This window comes from Loxodonta africana, chromosome 26 (genome assembly GCF_030014295.1).
Source record: "Loxodonta africana isolate mLoxAfr1 chromosome 26, mLoxAfr1.hap2, whole genome shotgun sequence".
Taxonomy (NCBI): Eukaryota; Metazoa; Chordata; class Mammalia; order Proboscidea; family Elephantidae; genus Loxodonta; species Loxodonta africana.
In genome coordinates this window covers 15732449-15748870 of record NC_087367.1, presented here as the reverse complement: position 1 = coordinate 15748870, position 16422 = coordinate 15732449, and the positions used below count along the sequence as shown (strand labels likewise).

Sequence of the window (16422 nt, the reverse complement as noted above, 5' to 3'; positions counted from 1 at the left end):
CAGTGTCTCTAGGAAAATGGGAAATGAGAAAATCTTCTCCTAGGTTTTTCCCTGTCGTCCCCCACCCTACCTTCTGTGCTTTCTTTCCAAAGGCTCCTGAAAAATACCCCCGTCCCTTTGACGGTGTACAAGAGAAAAAATACGTTTGATTTCCTACTATGGCAATGATTACAAATTTACAAAATTTTGGCTTATGTAGGTTATTTTAATACAAAATGTGGCGAGGCTAAAGAGGTGAACCCTCCCAAGACAGTCCAGTTCTGGGGCTCTTGCGTTCTCCTCTCTTCAGCTCACACCTGTAGGATTCTCTGGCCTTCCCAGTCCCTTCCCGAGATGTCCCTGCCGGTTCACGACTTGGATAGGGAATGAGGTGAGATTCCCGGGAAAGTCGAGCAGCGCGGGAGAGAGGTGCACAGGGGCCTACGAGGTTCGCCACAGCATTTAAAGCGCAGCTGGGAAAATCCTTGAGCTCTAACGGCCTGAGCCGTAGGTCCCGATCTCCGCACACCTAACACCCGCAGCTTCGTGTTCCTTGGACTTCAATGGGACCCTGGAAACACAGAGAGCAGGCCCTTGATCCTGCGATTTGGGGCCAGGCTGCTAATTCCGTTACCCCAAAATCACACTGGGGAGCCACACTGACTGTTCCCTGAACTTGCCCCGACCGGTGCGGTGGTGGCGGGCTCTAGGGAGTCGGCGGCAGCAGGTCGGACTGCTCGATGGTCCTCTACTCCCGCATCCCCGCCAAAACCAAACCGCCCAGCCTAAGCCCGCCACAGACTGACGAGACGAGGGGAGACCAGGCACTGCCTTAGCTCCATTTAGACTGCACGGTTTCTCTCAGGCCGGCAGCAGGTGATCCGTCTCCCTGCCTCTCCTCCCAGACTGCAAAATCAGCTGCATCTGCCAGCAAGAGCGCATCTCCCAGGCCCGGAGCGCGGCCGCTGGGGCTCTAGGAACTGTCCCCACCAGGCCCGAGGGGCCACTCAGAGCCGGCCGAGGGTTGCGGGAGCGCTGCGTCGTGGAGCGGCCGGGAGCGGGGCCCTCGGCGCACGCGGCCCTGTCCTCGCTCCAAGGGCATGGCAGGGGTGGGAGGACACCGGGGCAGTGGGCGCTCTCGCGCCCCGCAGCACCCCCGGAGACCGCTCCTGGCCTCCGCTAAGCCCCGCACGACCCGCGCCTCCAGGGGCGCAGAGTGCCGCCCCGCTACCGCCGCGCGCTAGCCGCCGACCCCATGAACAAGCCCTGGGAACGCCGAGGGCCACCGGGAAGCCGGGGCGGCCCCGCGGGCCGGAGCGGAGCGCAGCGCCGGGGCAGGGGGCGGGCCGAGGTCAGGGCAGAGGCTGCGGCCGCGCGTCCCCATTGGCCCGGACGCAGTGGGCTGCCCGGTGCGCGGCGCGGGCGGCCGGCGGGGCGGGGCCTGGTGGCGCGCACCGCCCCCGGCCCCGCGCCCGCGCCCCGGCGCCCTCCCCCGCGCCGGCCGCCGGAGTTTTTAAAGTGGGCGGGCAGCCCGCGGAGCCGGACATTCGGGAGCGGCCCGCTGCACAGCTCCGGCGCCCGCCGCGCTCCCGCCCAGCTCTCTGAGGCGGCCGTACAATCCTCGGCAGTGTCCTGAGACTGTATGGTCATCTCAGCAGCCGCGCCCGCCCGACCCGGACTCCTTCGGACTCTCGTCGTTCGAGCGACTTCTTTTTTTTGAAAACCTAGAAAAGTGACTCCTCTTCAAGGGAAAAAGGAACTTTGGTTCCCCTCTCGCGGCTCTCCTTTCGCCTTTGACAACCTCCTCCTACTCCTTTCCCCGACCCCGCCTCCCCTTGCAGGTTCCTCCGCGTCACCTTTCTCCACCCCCCACCCCCGCACCTAGCCAGCCGGCCGCAAACTGCCACCTGACTGTGCGGGGCGCTCGGGACCTGCGAGCACTTAGGACTTTTTCCCCCCGCCCGGGCCTCAGGAAGCGAGCGAGAGCCACAGCGCAGGCAGCGGCTGCAGCCGCCAGCAGCGGAGTGACCCAGGTGCTCGGCGTCTCAAGGGGCCACAGCGACAATGACAGCTGACAAGGAAAAGAAAAGGTAAACGGACGTCCAAGCCACCGAGGGAGCTGGTTCGTGGGGACGGCCGGGCTGCGCGAGGCCGGCGCGACCGAGCGAGGTTGGGAGAGGAGTGTGGCGAGGTCTTCGCGGCCCAGGGATTAGTTTGGAGGGTTTGGAGGGGGAGAGCAGGTGCCCTGTCTGGGTATGCGGAGCTGAGGCTTCGCCGTGGAGAGTTCTGGGGCCCGGAGGAACCGGGGGTCCAGGCATGCAAAAAGGCCAGGAAGCCGAGGGAGGAGGCCCTGAAGGACAGAGGCACTCCTGCGGTGCCCTCCAAAGTCTCCTGGTCCCCCGCACTAAACCACCGCGGCCGGCATGTAGAAAGGTTTTTATGAGTTGGTGCCCTCGACTTGCCCACATCTCGCAGTCGCGGGCAGCATCCACTCCTTTCTGTTTCTCGGGACCCTTTGGGTCCCTCTAAATGAGCTCCTATGCCCACGCTGCGCCCTAAATTGGCAAGGGGCCGGAGGCGGAGCGCGGCGCTGGACGCGCCCCCTCGGAGAGGCAGGGACGCAGCAAAGACCCCCGCACCGGGGCTTCAGACCTCGCAGAAGCTTGGCGAAGCCCCTTCCCCCACCCCACACCTTGACTCCGCCAGAGTGGGTAGTGGCCAGTGTTGTCCCGCGGGGGGCAGGTATCTTGGTGTACAGGGAAGGGATGGCGACCCTGGGCGCCCCCGGCAGGTCCCGCTGTCCCTTTCCCAAGAGGGCAGAGAAGGGCAGCTACAATCCGTCCGCCTGACTCGGGAGACTCTCGGCACTGGGTGAGAGGCAACTCAGGCCAACTATCGCTGCCCTCCCGCCCCTCCCGGCCGCTTCCGGCCCGGTCCGGCCCTCTGCGGACGAGGGTAGGAGCGCTCGGCGGGGCCGCGCAACTGGGTACGGCCTCGCCTGCATGCGTGCGCGCCTTTGGGCGCAGCTCGGAGTTGCCGCCTGGTCTCCCACTTCTGTCTCCGTTGGTGCTACCCCCGGTGGGCTGAAGCTTCCAGACGCACACTAGGCGGCCGCTTGTTAGGCTTTGGTTGCAGTGGACTGGAATCGAACGCGCGGCGAGCAGAACCGACTGAGCCGCGGGGGACCAGAGGCCAGGGCGCCCACGAGGTTGAGCAGAGATGGGAAGGGCTGAGTCGCCAAGGGACGGGGTGGCTGACCCTGAGACGGGGCCCGGAGTGCTCGGTCCCTGAGTTGATTTGCTCTTGTTCCGACTTCCACTTCGGGACCGGAGCCAGAAACCGTGTATCCTCTGGTCGAAAGCCGTGGTTCCCACCTCGGGGCACCGATAAGGACTTGACAAACGGGAGCGAATCGCTCCCTTCCTGGCCGGGCGCCTGGGCCCTTCACCCCTGGGTCGCCAGAGGGAAGGATCTGAGTCCAGCTCGCACTTCCTGGCTGCTGATCCCCTTCCCTTCTTCTCTCGCGTCACTCCCGCGCCCCCAGACCAGAGCCGGTCGAGGGATTCCTGGCTCGGCCGCCCTGGGCCCTGAAGCGGCAGTTGATGTGACCCCAAGGTGCTCGGAGCAGCCCTGCGTCCTGTGCTTTTTGAGAGCAGCAAAGCAAGGAGGAGACTTTAAGATTCCAACGCATTTTGTAAAACCAATATCACCAGCATAATAATGCCGGTAATAATGACAGGAACAATCAAAAAAGAAAAGTTATAGTCAGCTCATCTGCCAGCACTCTCGGCTCCGGGCCAGCGAGGGAACTTACTGTACATTTTACAACAGGGATGCCTATCGGTTAATGTCGCAATCTCAGAGCGGGGCCTGATGGTAATCTTGACAAATGTGTGAAATGTCAGCTTCTCCCCCAAGGCTCAGAGCTGGGCTCTGTGCTATTTTGTATATGCATGGTTGCAAAAAACTGGGGGTGGGGGGCTGACTTCAACACACCCAGCTGCAGTGCCTCCTCATTTAGAAGACAGGCAGAGAGGTAGGGGTACCTGGAATGGGGGCAGGAAGAAGGTTGTGTAATTTGACTCCCAATTATTCGACAGTGGCCACTTTAAGAACCACTGGAAGAACTGCACGAAGTTGCCTATGAGGCAGCTGTATGTGCTGCCCAGCTGGTGGTGGCAACACAGTATGGTCTCAGCAACTTGCCTAGATTTTGGTGCCACAGAATGGCAGGGCAAACAGCGTGCCCTTCACCATCCAGAGTCCCATGTGGGGTTGTCCAGCTCCTGTTGGGCTCATTGTTTTGAGATTTACTGTTGGCGTCTGGCTCTGTTTACTGGCTGCAGGCTCCTTGAGGGACCGAGATGTAATTAAAATCTGAGAACTAATACCTTGGTTCCTGGGTGGTGTAAGTGGTTGTCCTTAGCTCTCCTGGAGTGTCTCACAAGTGCCGTGTCACTTCCCTGTTGATTACATGCTCCCATTCTTAAAGATTTATATTCTGGTTCTGCCTCTGGGCCACAGGGCCATTTCTCCCCAAAATTTAAAATACAAGTAACATTTGCAGTACTTCTTCTAATTGCCCATAAGAGCAGGCAGGATTATTTTGTTCTAAAGTGTTCATGTGCTGATAGCCCTAGCCCATTGCTGCAGGGTCGATTCCAACTATGTTAATGTTTAATAATACAGAGCTTGCTTTCTAAACGCTGGCTGGCCTTGATCCAAACCAAACCAAACCCGTTGCAATCGAGTCAACTCCGACTCATAGCTGACCCCATAGGACAGAGTAAAAATGCTCCATAGGGTTTCCAAGGAGCAACTGGTAGCTCTTAACCACCCTACCACCAGGTTAGCATCCGTAGTTCTTAATCACTACCCCGCCAGGCTTTCCTGGATGGAGGGTACCACAACATGCTGTTTTGGTGATCGTGGGCGTTCTTTATCACATCCGCAGTGGTTAGAATTTGAAGGACTTTCACTCGCCTTCTGCATGGATCTATCAGGAGTGAAGTGGAAGCATCTAATCAGGCAGGGTTCTGATTCTGCAAACAGCTAGAAAGTGTCTGGTGACTCACCTGATAAAACAATTTCTCAGTCCTTCCCAAGGGCATGAAAGAGTCTGGAAGTTCTCAGGTGCTCCGGAATATTCCTGTAAATGTAAATGAGGTCTTCCGTAATCAGGGATCAAAGTCCATCCCAAAGCCAGACAGCTCGGAGCACTTTCAGGAAGGCCTATACTGCTTAGTGCTGGGCCAACTGTGGAAGGGGAGTTGGGGACATCTGGATCTGACGTTTTGAAACTGTCTCTCTTTCCCCCTGCCTGCTGGGCTTCGTGATTCCTCTGCGAAAATAAAACCAAGGTCCGTCTCTTTTCCAGTTCTGAAGGGGAGGACATTACTGCACAGTGTTTTCTCAGTGTAAACGTATTTTCTATAAATATTTCTTCAGTGCAACCTGTTTGCATTGCATTACTATACGGGATGATACGGAATTGATGTAATATAGGCTCCAGTATTTAAAATTCAATCCATCCAGCTTCCATGAAGTTCAGAAAAACACTGTGGCTTCAGTTTTTTGTTTTGTTCCCCACACCCTCCCCTGCCCCCGCCGCCCCACATTGCTGATGGAGAGCTTAGAATTAGTTTATAAGGAACGGTAGAAGTAGTCTCTCCCAACGCCTCTCTTTGCGGATAAGAGGTTAAGTGACTTCTCCAGTCACAAGGGAAGCTAGTGGCTGGTTAGAATCCAAACCTCGCTCCTTCATTACTTTCCATTAGGTATGCCTTTTCCTATCATTCACAAAATAGTACCCCCAGTCCTAAAATGCCTCTACACAGGGAGGATGATTTTTAGAGGGTTAAAGCTGCCCCCAAACCATTGAACCTTGTAGAAAAGGATTTGGTTTTTCGATAATTATAAAAGACTCCAGGTAGCAGTAGGAGTGATTCTGCTTGTTCTGGCAAAAAGGAAGCCAAGTTGGTGCTGGCCCCAATGCCTGTAAATTTTGGGAAGTGTGATTTCATTTAGAAAAAAAAAATTACATATATAGGTGGACGTCATTAAGCAAAACCAATACAAGGACTGTTCCCCAGTGGAGCAGATTGCTTTGTGAAGTAGAGAACTCCCCGTCAGCAGAGTCATTCAAGCAGCTACCAGACGGATTCCTCCTGTACTGGGGTGAATGGGCATTTTCACTAGGAGGGAAAACTGTGAGACCAAAGCAGTTTATCTACTTGAGAATGTGGGGAGTGATTCCCAGCCTTGTAGGAATCAATCTATTGTGTAAAGTGCTTAGAAATGGAAGGAACCCATTTGGTAATTCGTACTACTCCAGGATTTTATCCCAATACATTTGAAAATACTTGGTGTCACTAATTATCTCAAGATTTAGGCTTTCCCACTTGCCAGAAAAATCTATTCCATCTTGTAATATTTGCATTTTTTTTTTGTATCTTCCCCAGTTCTGTTTCTCTTCATTATAGCCTACTGAATCTGCCAGGTGGCTTTTAGGACTGGCCATCACTAGTAGGTTGTAACACATCAGTTGTCGGCCAATGTAACATTAGCAATGTTTGCTCCCAGGCCTCCTGATTGATACTCTTTATGCCCCTCCCCCTCCATGCCATGGGGCTTATTCTCATGATGAAAACCACCTCTCAGATAGTCACACCAGGATGTAAATCGACTCGCCAACAAATGTGTGTTGAGCTCCTACTACCTGCTTTGGATAAATGCTGATGTGGAGACTAAGATGGAAAGTGTGGTTCTTGTTTTTAATTGTTTAGTGAGACTGGGAAAAAATGGACACATATGGAAGCTTATTAAAGTTGTAGATAGCTGGCAGCTCACATGTGACTCTTCTGTAGGGACCAGATCCTCTGAAGCTGAAGATTGGAGTGACATTTCAGGCCATAAAGGCATACACACAAGTATTTAAGAGCCTGTGTGTGTTTGCAGGTGGAGAATCGGTTCATGTCCCTGGAATCAGAGGGTAGGCACTGACCACCAGCCTAAAGACGGGCTCCAGGGGCAGGTCAAATGGGGTCGTCAGTATTTGGGTGGGCAATGAGAGTAAAGAAAAAGTGGAGAGTTCAGGAATATTCCCTGTTGGGAACTTTGGCCCCATAGGCAGAAAGGTTGAATGTTTTCTCTGCACACTCACTTTAGGGGAGGGCCATGAAGGAAGGAGTCTAATAGGCCTCCATGAGTGATGGATATAAAGGGGTTTCTGGTCCCACTGAGGACAGTGGAGAGGGCTCTGACTCCAGGAAGGCCAAGAGTGGAGATTGGACTTCTCAACCTGGGGCTGATGAAGGCGGGAGCCAGGGCATGGTCTGTGAGCCTCTGAAGCTGGGTGCAAGGTGTTGTGTCCAGAGGCGTTTTTTCTGACGAAAGTCTATTCAGCTCTCAATAGGCTTTCAGAGGTCCTGGAATCTGGAAAAGGTGAGCCCTTGCTCTTTGTTTGATTCTGTGACTGCCTTACGTCTCAGGATTCTTGTGTCCGTTCAGGTCCCAGGCAGTTCCTGCATTTTGCTGTCAAGGGTCAGCACTTGGCTGTCTTAAAATGGTGGGAGGAGGTTGGTATGAACATCCAGCAAAGATTCTTTGGTGCAGCTTAGCCTTAACCTGTACCTGGCAGGCCTGTCTGTCCACCTGTCTGCCCTCAGCGGTGGAAGGAATGGGGACCGAGAGACCTGCCCAGGATTAGTTCTGGTATGATTCGTATTTGTTAATGTCTTAAAGCAGCTGTGAAAATGTTTTCACATTTTCCCTCATCTTCCAACAGTTCTTTGGAGGTCCTTTTATGCACTGGGAATGTGTGTGTCCTTAATAGAAATCGTATACAAAGTGGGGCAAAAACCAAAAAACTGAACACTTCATCTCATCACGTGCCAGCACTGTTCTCAGAATTTTACATGGAGTACCTCGTTCTTTTTTGTTCTTTTTTCGAACATTGTATTGTGGTTTGGGTGCAGGTTTGCAGAGCAAATTAGTTTTCCATTCAACAGTTTATACACGGTTTGTTTTGGGACGTTAGTGCGCAATCCCCTCAATGTGACAGCACTCTACCCACTTCCTCCCTGGGTTCCCTGTTTCCATTTGCCCGTCTTTCCTGACACTCCTGCCTTCTAAATCTTGTTTTGGGGCAAAAGCTCCCCTTTTGGTCACGTATGGTTGATCGTTCCAAGGAGCACATTCCTTACGAGAGTTATTGTTCAGTTCATAGGCCTGCCTATTGTTTGGTTGAAAAGTGATCTCTGGGAGTGGGTTCAGTTCCAGGTTTGAAGGGTGTCTAAGGACCATGGTCTCAGGAATTCCGCCAGTTTCTATCAGACCAGTAAGTGTGGTCCTTTTTATGAATTTGAATTTTGTTCTACAATTTTCTCTCACCGTGTCCGGGACCTGCTACTGTGATCTCAATCAGAGCGGTTGGTAGTGGTAGCTGGGCACCATCTAGTTCTTCTGGTCTTTTAGTCCTCTGCAATCCTGTGAGATAAGCCCTGCTATCATCCCCATTTCACTCATGGGAAAGGTGAAATACAGAAAGGTTAACTGTCCAAGGTCATAGAGTAGGTGGCGTGGGCAGAGCTGGGATTCAAACTGGGCCAAGTGTCTCTAGCGTAAATCTTCGTATCCATTGTTCCATATACCACCTACCTGATCTAGGATGTCTGTAAAGCATTTAATGCCATGCCTGACTCGTGGTAAGCACCATATAAATGATAATTGCTTTTGTTCTTGTTGTATTTATACTGATTGTGATTACTTTTCTCTTGTGTGACTCATCACTTGTATTAAACCTCACCAGCAGACAGGGATTCAAGATCTGAAGGGTGGATTTGGAGGTCCTGGAATTTATTTTTCACGGATTTTCCTCAACTGACAGGAGGCAGTGCTTTACCGGCCCCAGAAGTTCAAGGTGCTCCACCTCCCACCCTTAACTACTGGGAAAACTTCAATAGTTACATTAGCCTTCATATTCCATTGTACAGAAGAAGCTCTTATAAGCTCTTCCTCTGTGGCTCCTGAAGGACCGTCCCCAAATCAAGATGCACAGGACTTCCTTTGGCTCTTTTGATCTTTTGAAATTGCGAGCACAGGAAGGAAAGAATGAATGGGGGGATGAAGAACAGCCATGATCGTTGCAATAAAAATATGTTGCATTTTTATAGAACCCTTTCCCTGATGAGTCCTGGGCTTTCACGACCACCGTACCATTGGCCTCTGCACTGGGCACCTCAAGGGGCTGCTTGAGTGTCCCCAGTGCTGCAAGGCGTAATTGTACCAACGCATAGCACAGAGGAAAGCCAGCCATGTTGGCAGTTGCATGTCCCTGTACCTGTGGTGGCCATCCATGGGTACTTGCCACTTACAGCATTTGCAGTTTTCAAGCAGAGGTTGGGTGTAATTTGGCGCCAGTTGTCTGGTCCTGCTGTTGAAATCCACAGAACTGATCTGAAAGCATGAAGTCAAGAAGAGGGTAGGGCCCTTTGAGATCACTGGAGCTGAGGCATCAGGTGAGGAACGGACCAGAATGTTATCTGCTCCTAAGTGGCCTTGTTTTTTTCTAATTTCTCAAGAAATACTGGTTTGCTTGACTGCCCTAGGCTGTTTCTAGAGGCTACTCATACGCAAAACGCTTATTATATAACATCACCACCCAGAGCTTCACCTGTTGCTATCCACCCCTTGGAAAGATTCTTCAGTTTTAAAGTTACAAGTCATTTCTGTGCAAGAGAGTGGTGCTGGAAAGCAGACCCTTTTCTTTTGCGGCGTGATATGTCAGAAAGAAACACTCAGATTGTCAGTAAAGAAAATGACTCCATTTTAAAAATATTCAGTTGCCCTGCACCTGCCAGACATTTTCCGGGTTCTGGAAAGCCTTACCTATTATTCAGGTGGACCGATAGGACTCTCATCTGGCCCAGCAACTTCCTGCGTCCCATCCCCAGAACTCCCTCCAATTAAGAAAAGTCAAACCTAGGGTTAGGTGCTGGGAATCAGAACAGATGAGTGATAAAACACATGGGTGGGAAAATGGAAGTATTATTCGCGCTCATGATTTCGGTGTTAGAGGTAACCCCCCACTAAAAAAAAAAAAAAATGTTGGCTGCCCGCAAATACTGGGGTACAGGCCATATCATTCTCCTTAGAAGTTAATCAACTTTCTAACAACTTTAGTCGGTTCTTTTGCTCTAATTTCTAGTCCAAGGTCTCAAATGTTGACATATGGCTGCGGGGATTCGGTAGTTTGCTAAGAGGGCACGTGAGCTCAATCGGAGCAAGTTGAGAAGCATTTTAGAAAGCGTTTAAAACATAGCAGTTAAAGTGTATGATTTGTTTCTGGCAATAATCGTTTGAAGCATTGCACTAGGTGTCTAGCCAGACGATGCTCCCTGGTCCTCCCACTCCTGTCTCTCGAAGTTGTATTTGTGTTAACAGCTATGTGTATTTTACACTTGATAGAAAGTTTTCATGCTGTCACCCTGTTGTGTAAGCTTTATCCTGACTGCTCAGGTGGTGGTGGGGGAAGAGGGCAACACATGATCCTAATTTTACGTTTGGGAAATTGATTTGCTGAAAGGAGCAAACCACAGTGTCCAAAGTGAAACCAGAGAAGTGGACCCAGACCCTATGTACCACCTAGGCTTCTGGGACAAGGTAATGAGCCAAGAATACAAAGACAGTGACTCAAACGTCAGTGTTAGCTGTTCGCATCACTAATGAGTAATTACTGCAAATATTACAGGCCTCTTTCCTACCTTTACCACTTCCTGCTGCTGGGGCACTTTGGAATATTGAGAAAGATTGTTCTGGAAAAACACATCCCGCACAATTGCAAGAAAGAGTGGCTTTTTAAGCACACGTGTACGCATGCACACACACACACACACAAATCAGTTGCTGCTTGGCGTTGTTTATGAATTCCATGTGGAAAAGACAGAAAAGTATGCTCGTAAGAGGCTGTTTGAAAATCTTTGTTTCTGAATTTCAAAGTGAATTAAAAAAAAAGTCAAATCTGGATGGTCGAGTATATGGGGACATGGGACAAATGGCGTTTTTAGAGAGTATTCTAGAAACAGCAGCGCTGTGCAAGTTATAAGGTGACATTTGGGTTTAAGGCACAGGCCGTTCAGTACCTACTCTTCTTATGAAGAACGTATGACCTGTACACGCCTTCTTCTGAATAAAAGCAGTTGTGCTTTATAGAATAAACTTGAATATGTAAAATATGCCCTGTGGGGGAATTCAGGGAGCTAGAAGAATATCTAAAGACTCCACAGGGAATCTTGATAATGCTCATTTCATGTATATGTGATTTATAGTAACATAAATTGCTTTTGTTGTGAGTTTCTGAAAATCACTGTACCCTTGTATTTCTCTCCTGTGTTTCCAAGAGCTCTCAGATGCTATTTTAGAATGGCAGCGTCCCCCCCAGCACTGGCTGAGGTCGATGAAGCTAATTTTGGTGCCCAGGGTAAAGGGAGCGAAGAGTCAACGGCAGAGCCAAGAGGGCCTTCTGGTGCCTGGGCTGGGAGCAGCATGGTGTTACCGGACACACCACATTTCACCTTTAGAACTTTATTTGTGTGCTTGCATAACAAATGTTTACCCAGATATGAAGATAAGGAAAGTATGAAGGTCACATTTTGCTGGGGACAAGGGAGCTTCTATAAATGTAACCATATCGCCCTGCTAGTTGGAGCCTCTTTTCTTCTAAACCAGGAACTTGGGGGTGCTCTTGGGGGCTGGGGCATGGGAGCTGAGGCCCTCCCTGGTTTTTTTGGCTTCTTTTCTGTCACCCTGCATGTGCTGGCCCAGCTGATATGCCCCTTTCATTTGGGGAGGTCCTTTGGCGTGGTGAAGAAGTCAGGGGGAAAACCTAGTCCACTGTGGGAGCCCCCCACTGTCCTGAGTCTTCTGGCGTTCTAAGAAATCAGTGCACGGGCCCAGTTCCCTGCTGTCTGCCTCACTGGGAAGCAGCCTTGGTTGCTAAAATAGCCTTCCTACAGTCTCAGAAGAGGCTTTGCGTGGTGCTGATACTGCCCCTAGTTTAGACATCCTTGGCAGGGTTGCCTTGTCTGTGGGGCAGGAAAGTCTTCAGAGGGGGGAATGTTTTTGCTTGTGTGTGAATTTGGGTATTTCGCTTAAGGATCGGCTACGCACTCTCAGAACCTGAATGAAGACATGGATTCTTGGCCCAATTCTCTTCCCAAGCCAGGGCTTTGCAGCATTTGAGGGTAGCCAGCGTGGCAGTAGGGGTAAACTTCACCGATCACAAGGGACTCCACCCCATTTGCTGTCATCCAACATACCCCATGAGCTCCAAATATGCAAACCCACTCCTCTGCTACAAAGCGTTGCTTACCCAGTGTCCCAGGATCCATTTCCATGTTCATAGTCACAAGACCAGGCAATGTTTTATTCTGTTACACATAAAGTCGCCATGAGTCAGAGCCAACTCAACGGCAACTATCAAAAACAGGCGTGCTCAGGCTACTCCCTCCACCTTGAATGTTCTTTCCCCTTTTTCCGGCTCAAATATCTCCCACTTCCCTAGCATGAGCCTACGCTCCCCAGCTTGTACAAGGCCTCCGTAGTAATTCCCATGCTGGCACCTCCCCCTCCAGTCATTTCTAACTCTTGGGTATGTTTGCCAAAGAGCCTGATTATATTTCCTTGTTATCTAATGACTTTTTATGTCTTCTTGTCTTCTCAACACGATTACATGTTGCTCAGGGGCAGGGATATCTAATTTTATGATATGCGTGTAATACCTTCTATTGTTTTGGGCTCTGAAATCATGCTTATGTAGTTTGAAAAAAAAAATCATACAGCTTTGAAGATGTCGTTTGGATCACGTGGAAAATCTGCCTCTTTGGTTCCACTTTTCACATTCAAGTAGATTGGAGCCTGTTAATCACTTTCTTTAAAAAAAAAAAAAAAAAAGGAAAAAATTAGGGGTACCACAGGTAGGTCTTGTTGATGTATGATTTTGTGTCAAATGTAAAACAGCAGAGTAATACTAAGTCAGCCCTGCATGAAGCAATCCCAGCTACATAACAGAATACCCCAGCTTAATCCAAAATTTAAAAATCCAGGTGGGAAAGTTGAGTGCCAGGGGTACCAGCTCTCAGCTCAGAAGCCCTCTTCCCTGGGTAGACTTCTCTGATTATTTGCACACTGATCAGCCCCGGTCTTCAGTCTGTGCTATATTATTTGTATGGTGATTCTACAGTTAGATTTTGAGTGTGTGTGTGTGTGCTTGTCCCTGATCACCACTTAGGTGGCAAGCCCTTTAAGAACAGAGACCAAGTCATCTTCTCTTTTCCCACGGCACCCAGAACAGAGGTCCACACTGAGGCGCTCAAGCTTATAGATTGAGTAATTCTGTCAGCACTAGGAACTGGGAGCTTAGTGTCGAAGGGTTGAAGACAAAGGCAGAAACCTTTTGCTCAGATCAACGTAACCTATCTTCATTGGAGTTCCACCAGGCATCTAGTGAGGCTTGCAGGTATGCCGGCATCATCACTATGTGTGAACATTTCTCAGTTACCTACTAAATTCAGGCACCATTGCTAGGCAGTGAGGTTACAAAGAGGCGTTGGATAGATCCCGTTCTCAGGGGGCTTAAAGTCTAATCAGAGAGTCAAGGCATTCCAAAAATGATTTTGTTTATGCAGTGTAAGATGTTTATGTTAGTGGATGTCCTAGCCCTGTCTTTAAGATGTTGTCATCTTGTTAGGAAGTTAAAATTAGCTCACATCAAACATTGAGAAAACAGTAGAAAATTATTAGTAATGAAGTGTGAGAGTGAATAAGGGTAAATAGATCCTGCACGTTGTGGATAGTTAGAAAGGAAAGCAATAAGCATAGATTAGAGGGAGATACTACGGAGGAGCATAAAAATCTAGGTCTTGAAGATTAGGTAGAACTTGGCTAGGCAGGTAGGTCTGGGGCATTCCAGGTGAGGGTAACACATGAGTAAAACATGAATCAGGAAACACTAGGATATGCAGGCCAGGGCTAGTGAGCTGGCTCCTTCCAGAGCTGAACCAGAGCTCTGATAGCAGATGGGAGATGAGGACCAGGTCTGGGCTGGCATTGGGAAGTTTAGAGACAGTCCTCCCTGAGTCATGTTATGATGTAATCTTCAGCTGCCTTGGGGCCACATCGACAGAGCATGCCTCTCTTGGGAATTCGTGTGGCATGAAGGGTCGGCTCAGGCCATCTTCATCATCCCTCCAACCATGAGTTTATCTTGAGTGTGAGCACTGACGGATGGTTAGGGGAGGCCATGATTGTCTTCCATAATGGTCTCAAAGGCTGAAATGTCCCCACATATCCTGTAGGAGATCAGCCATCAGTGTATGTGTACAGATCGCTCTGGAATGCATTTGTTTTTGGCCTGTACCACCTGTCAGGGTAATCAATACCGTATAAGAACCTCCCTGTTTGCAGAGTGGGAGCTGTTAGGGGGCAGCCTGTATATCCTAAAATTGCTTCCTTCAGGTTCTTCAGTGACCTTCATCCCCATGCTCTGCTTTTGGTGGCAAAGTGTTTGTCCCCCTTGATGGTTTGATAAGGTCTTTAATTCTATTCCTCCTTGCCCATTCTCATTCCAGATTCTAGATTTTTGAGCCTGATCATTGTAGAAAGACAGGACAATCACATCAATACCTCACTATCGGTAGGGAAGGAGGCACTGAAATCCAGTAAGTCCATCCCTGTTGTCAGTCTCTACCAATAGCTGTCGATGCATGCCCTGCAGAGAGCGCTGTAGCTGAGCTGTTCCTTGACTCTGCCCCTTCCTGTGATGCTGCCACGACATCCCTCACCCTAGTTCTGATGTTCTTGGGTGGATGCTGCCAGAAGAGAAAAGAAAGGAGCTGTATTTCTGGAGTCACCCAGGTACAGAAGCTGGGGCAGGAGGAATCTCATGGTTTTTTCCTCCCCAGCAGGTCTAACCTTTCCCTTGGAGGTATTTAGAAACACTGAAGGTCATGGCTGAATACTTGTGGGCAGGGCATTGGCCACAGATCCTGAATCACTGGAGAAGATCCCTTATGAGGGACCTGCAAGGGCCAAGCTAGTCTCGTCCAAGTCGTTTCAGCTTCTCCTGTCCAGGGGCACCTCAATGGAGCCTGCATATTCTGGAAGTGCTTGGCTTGAAACTTAACCTCGTGATGACAGCTGCATGCCTTGTCTCTTACTCCTTTTGCATCCCTTCAGTAATTAGTAAATGGCTGCAGGAATGAGAAACTGCTGCCCAGCCCAGACGCGATTGGTTTATTCAGTGGTTCACTCAGCAGTCGCTTACAAGGGCACTATCAGGAGCTGCCTCTTTAGGCTTTCAAGACTGTGCCTTTTCAAAAGCAGATTGCCAGGCCTGTTTTCCAAGGCACCTCTGGGTGGGATCTAACTGCTAGTAGTCAAGCATTTAACCGTTTGCACCACCCAGGGACCCAGGGACCCAGGGACTAGCGATCATTTAAATGCCGACTCTGAGCATAGGGCCTGAGGCCTGGAAGGGCTTTCCAGAGCCAAGTGGAGGGTAGCCTTCCTCATGTGGACTGCAGGCTCCAGAGAGCTACAGAGCCAGTGCAGCCCAGCTCAAACCTAGGGATTGTCTGCAGCCTTGGGCAAACCCTGAGAAGCTACCTCAGAGACATCCTAAGAAACTCTCTCCACCACAGAGTGGTGTTTACCCAAATCTAGCTGAGACCAGAAATTTCAGTCTAGCATCTACCTCCTCATGACACCAGGTGAGCTCATTGAGGAGCAGGAAGGTGTCCTAACCAAGCTAGTATGTGACTAGACAGCCATTGGGCATTGACTAGACCTGTGAACTTAGCCATGCCCATTCCTTTGTAGTTATTTTCTTTTCTCTTCCTTTCCAAAGTCAAAGGCCCTTTTGAAAAATTCTAGCGTTGCCTCTGCTGAACTCCTAGGACAAACTGTTTTCCCCATCTTGGTCAGTGAGGTGATGGGACCTGTGCACACTGGCAGTCGTGTGGTCACTACTGGTCAGCTCAGGACCTGGGGAAATCACAGTGACCAGAGAACCCAAGTGGAAAGAGCCTGAGATGACAGTGAGTGTTGATTGCTTCTTTCCTGAGCCGTTCCCTTCTGAGCATGTTTGGAGCAATTTTCCATAACCAGGTCCTCATAAGCCTGTGATTCTGGGCCACCTATAGCTCCTTGTATGGGTCCAGAATATTACAAGGGTGACAACTGCAACTTAATTCTCCTGGAGTTAGGTCCTAAAGGCCAAGGCAGAGCACATGTTTATTCTGGCGAGGGATGGACTTTCACCCACTTGAATTCCTTTGCCTCCAAAATTAGTGTTGGGGATAACCATAAGGGTTCTATGGTTTTTAGCCTTTGACTTGCCAAGCAGATTGTAAATGCTTCCAGATTCTTCTGTGTCCCTGGCAAAGC

General features: G+C 50.2%; 1 protein-coding gene across 2 annotated transcripts in view; it reads left to right on the top strand.

Moving 5' to 3' along the window:
• The first annotated feature begins 1511 nt into the window (after positions 1 to 1511).
• Positions 1512 to 16422, top strand: part of EPAS1 (endothelial PAS domain protein 1) — a 107462-nt gene continuing 92551 nt past the window's right edge. For both annotated transcript variants that reach the window (XM_010597282.3, XM_010597281.3), the window contains exon 1: positions 1512 to 2069. In XM_010597282.3, the coding sequence (XP_010595584.1) occupies positions 2044 to 2069 (26 nt within the window). In that variant the 5' untranslated portion in view covers positions 1512 to 2043. The remainder of the gene's footprint in view (positions 2070 to 16422) is intronic.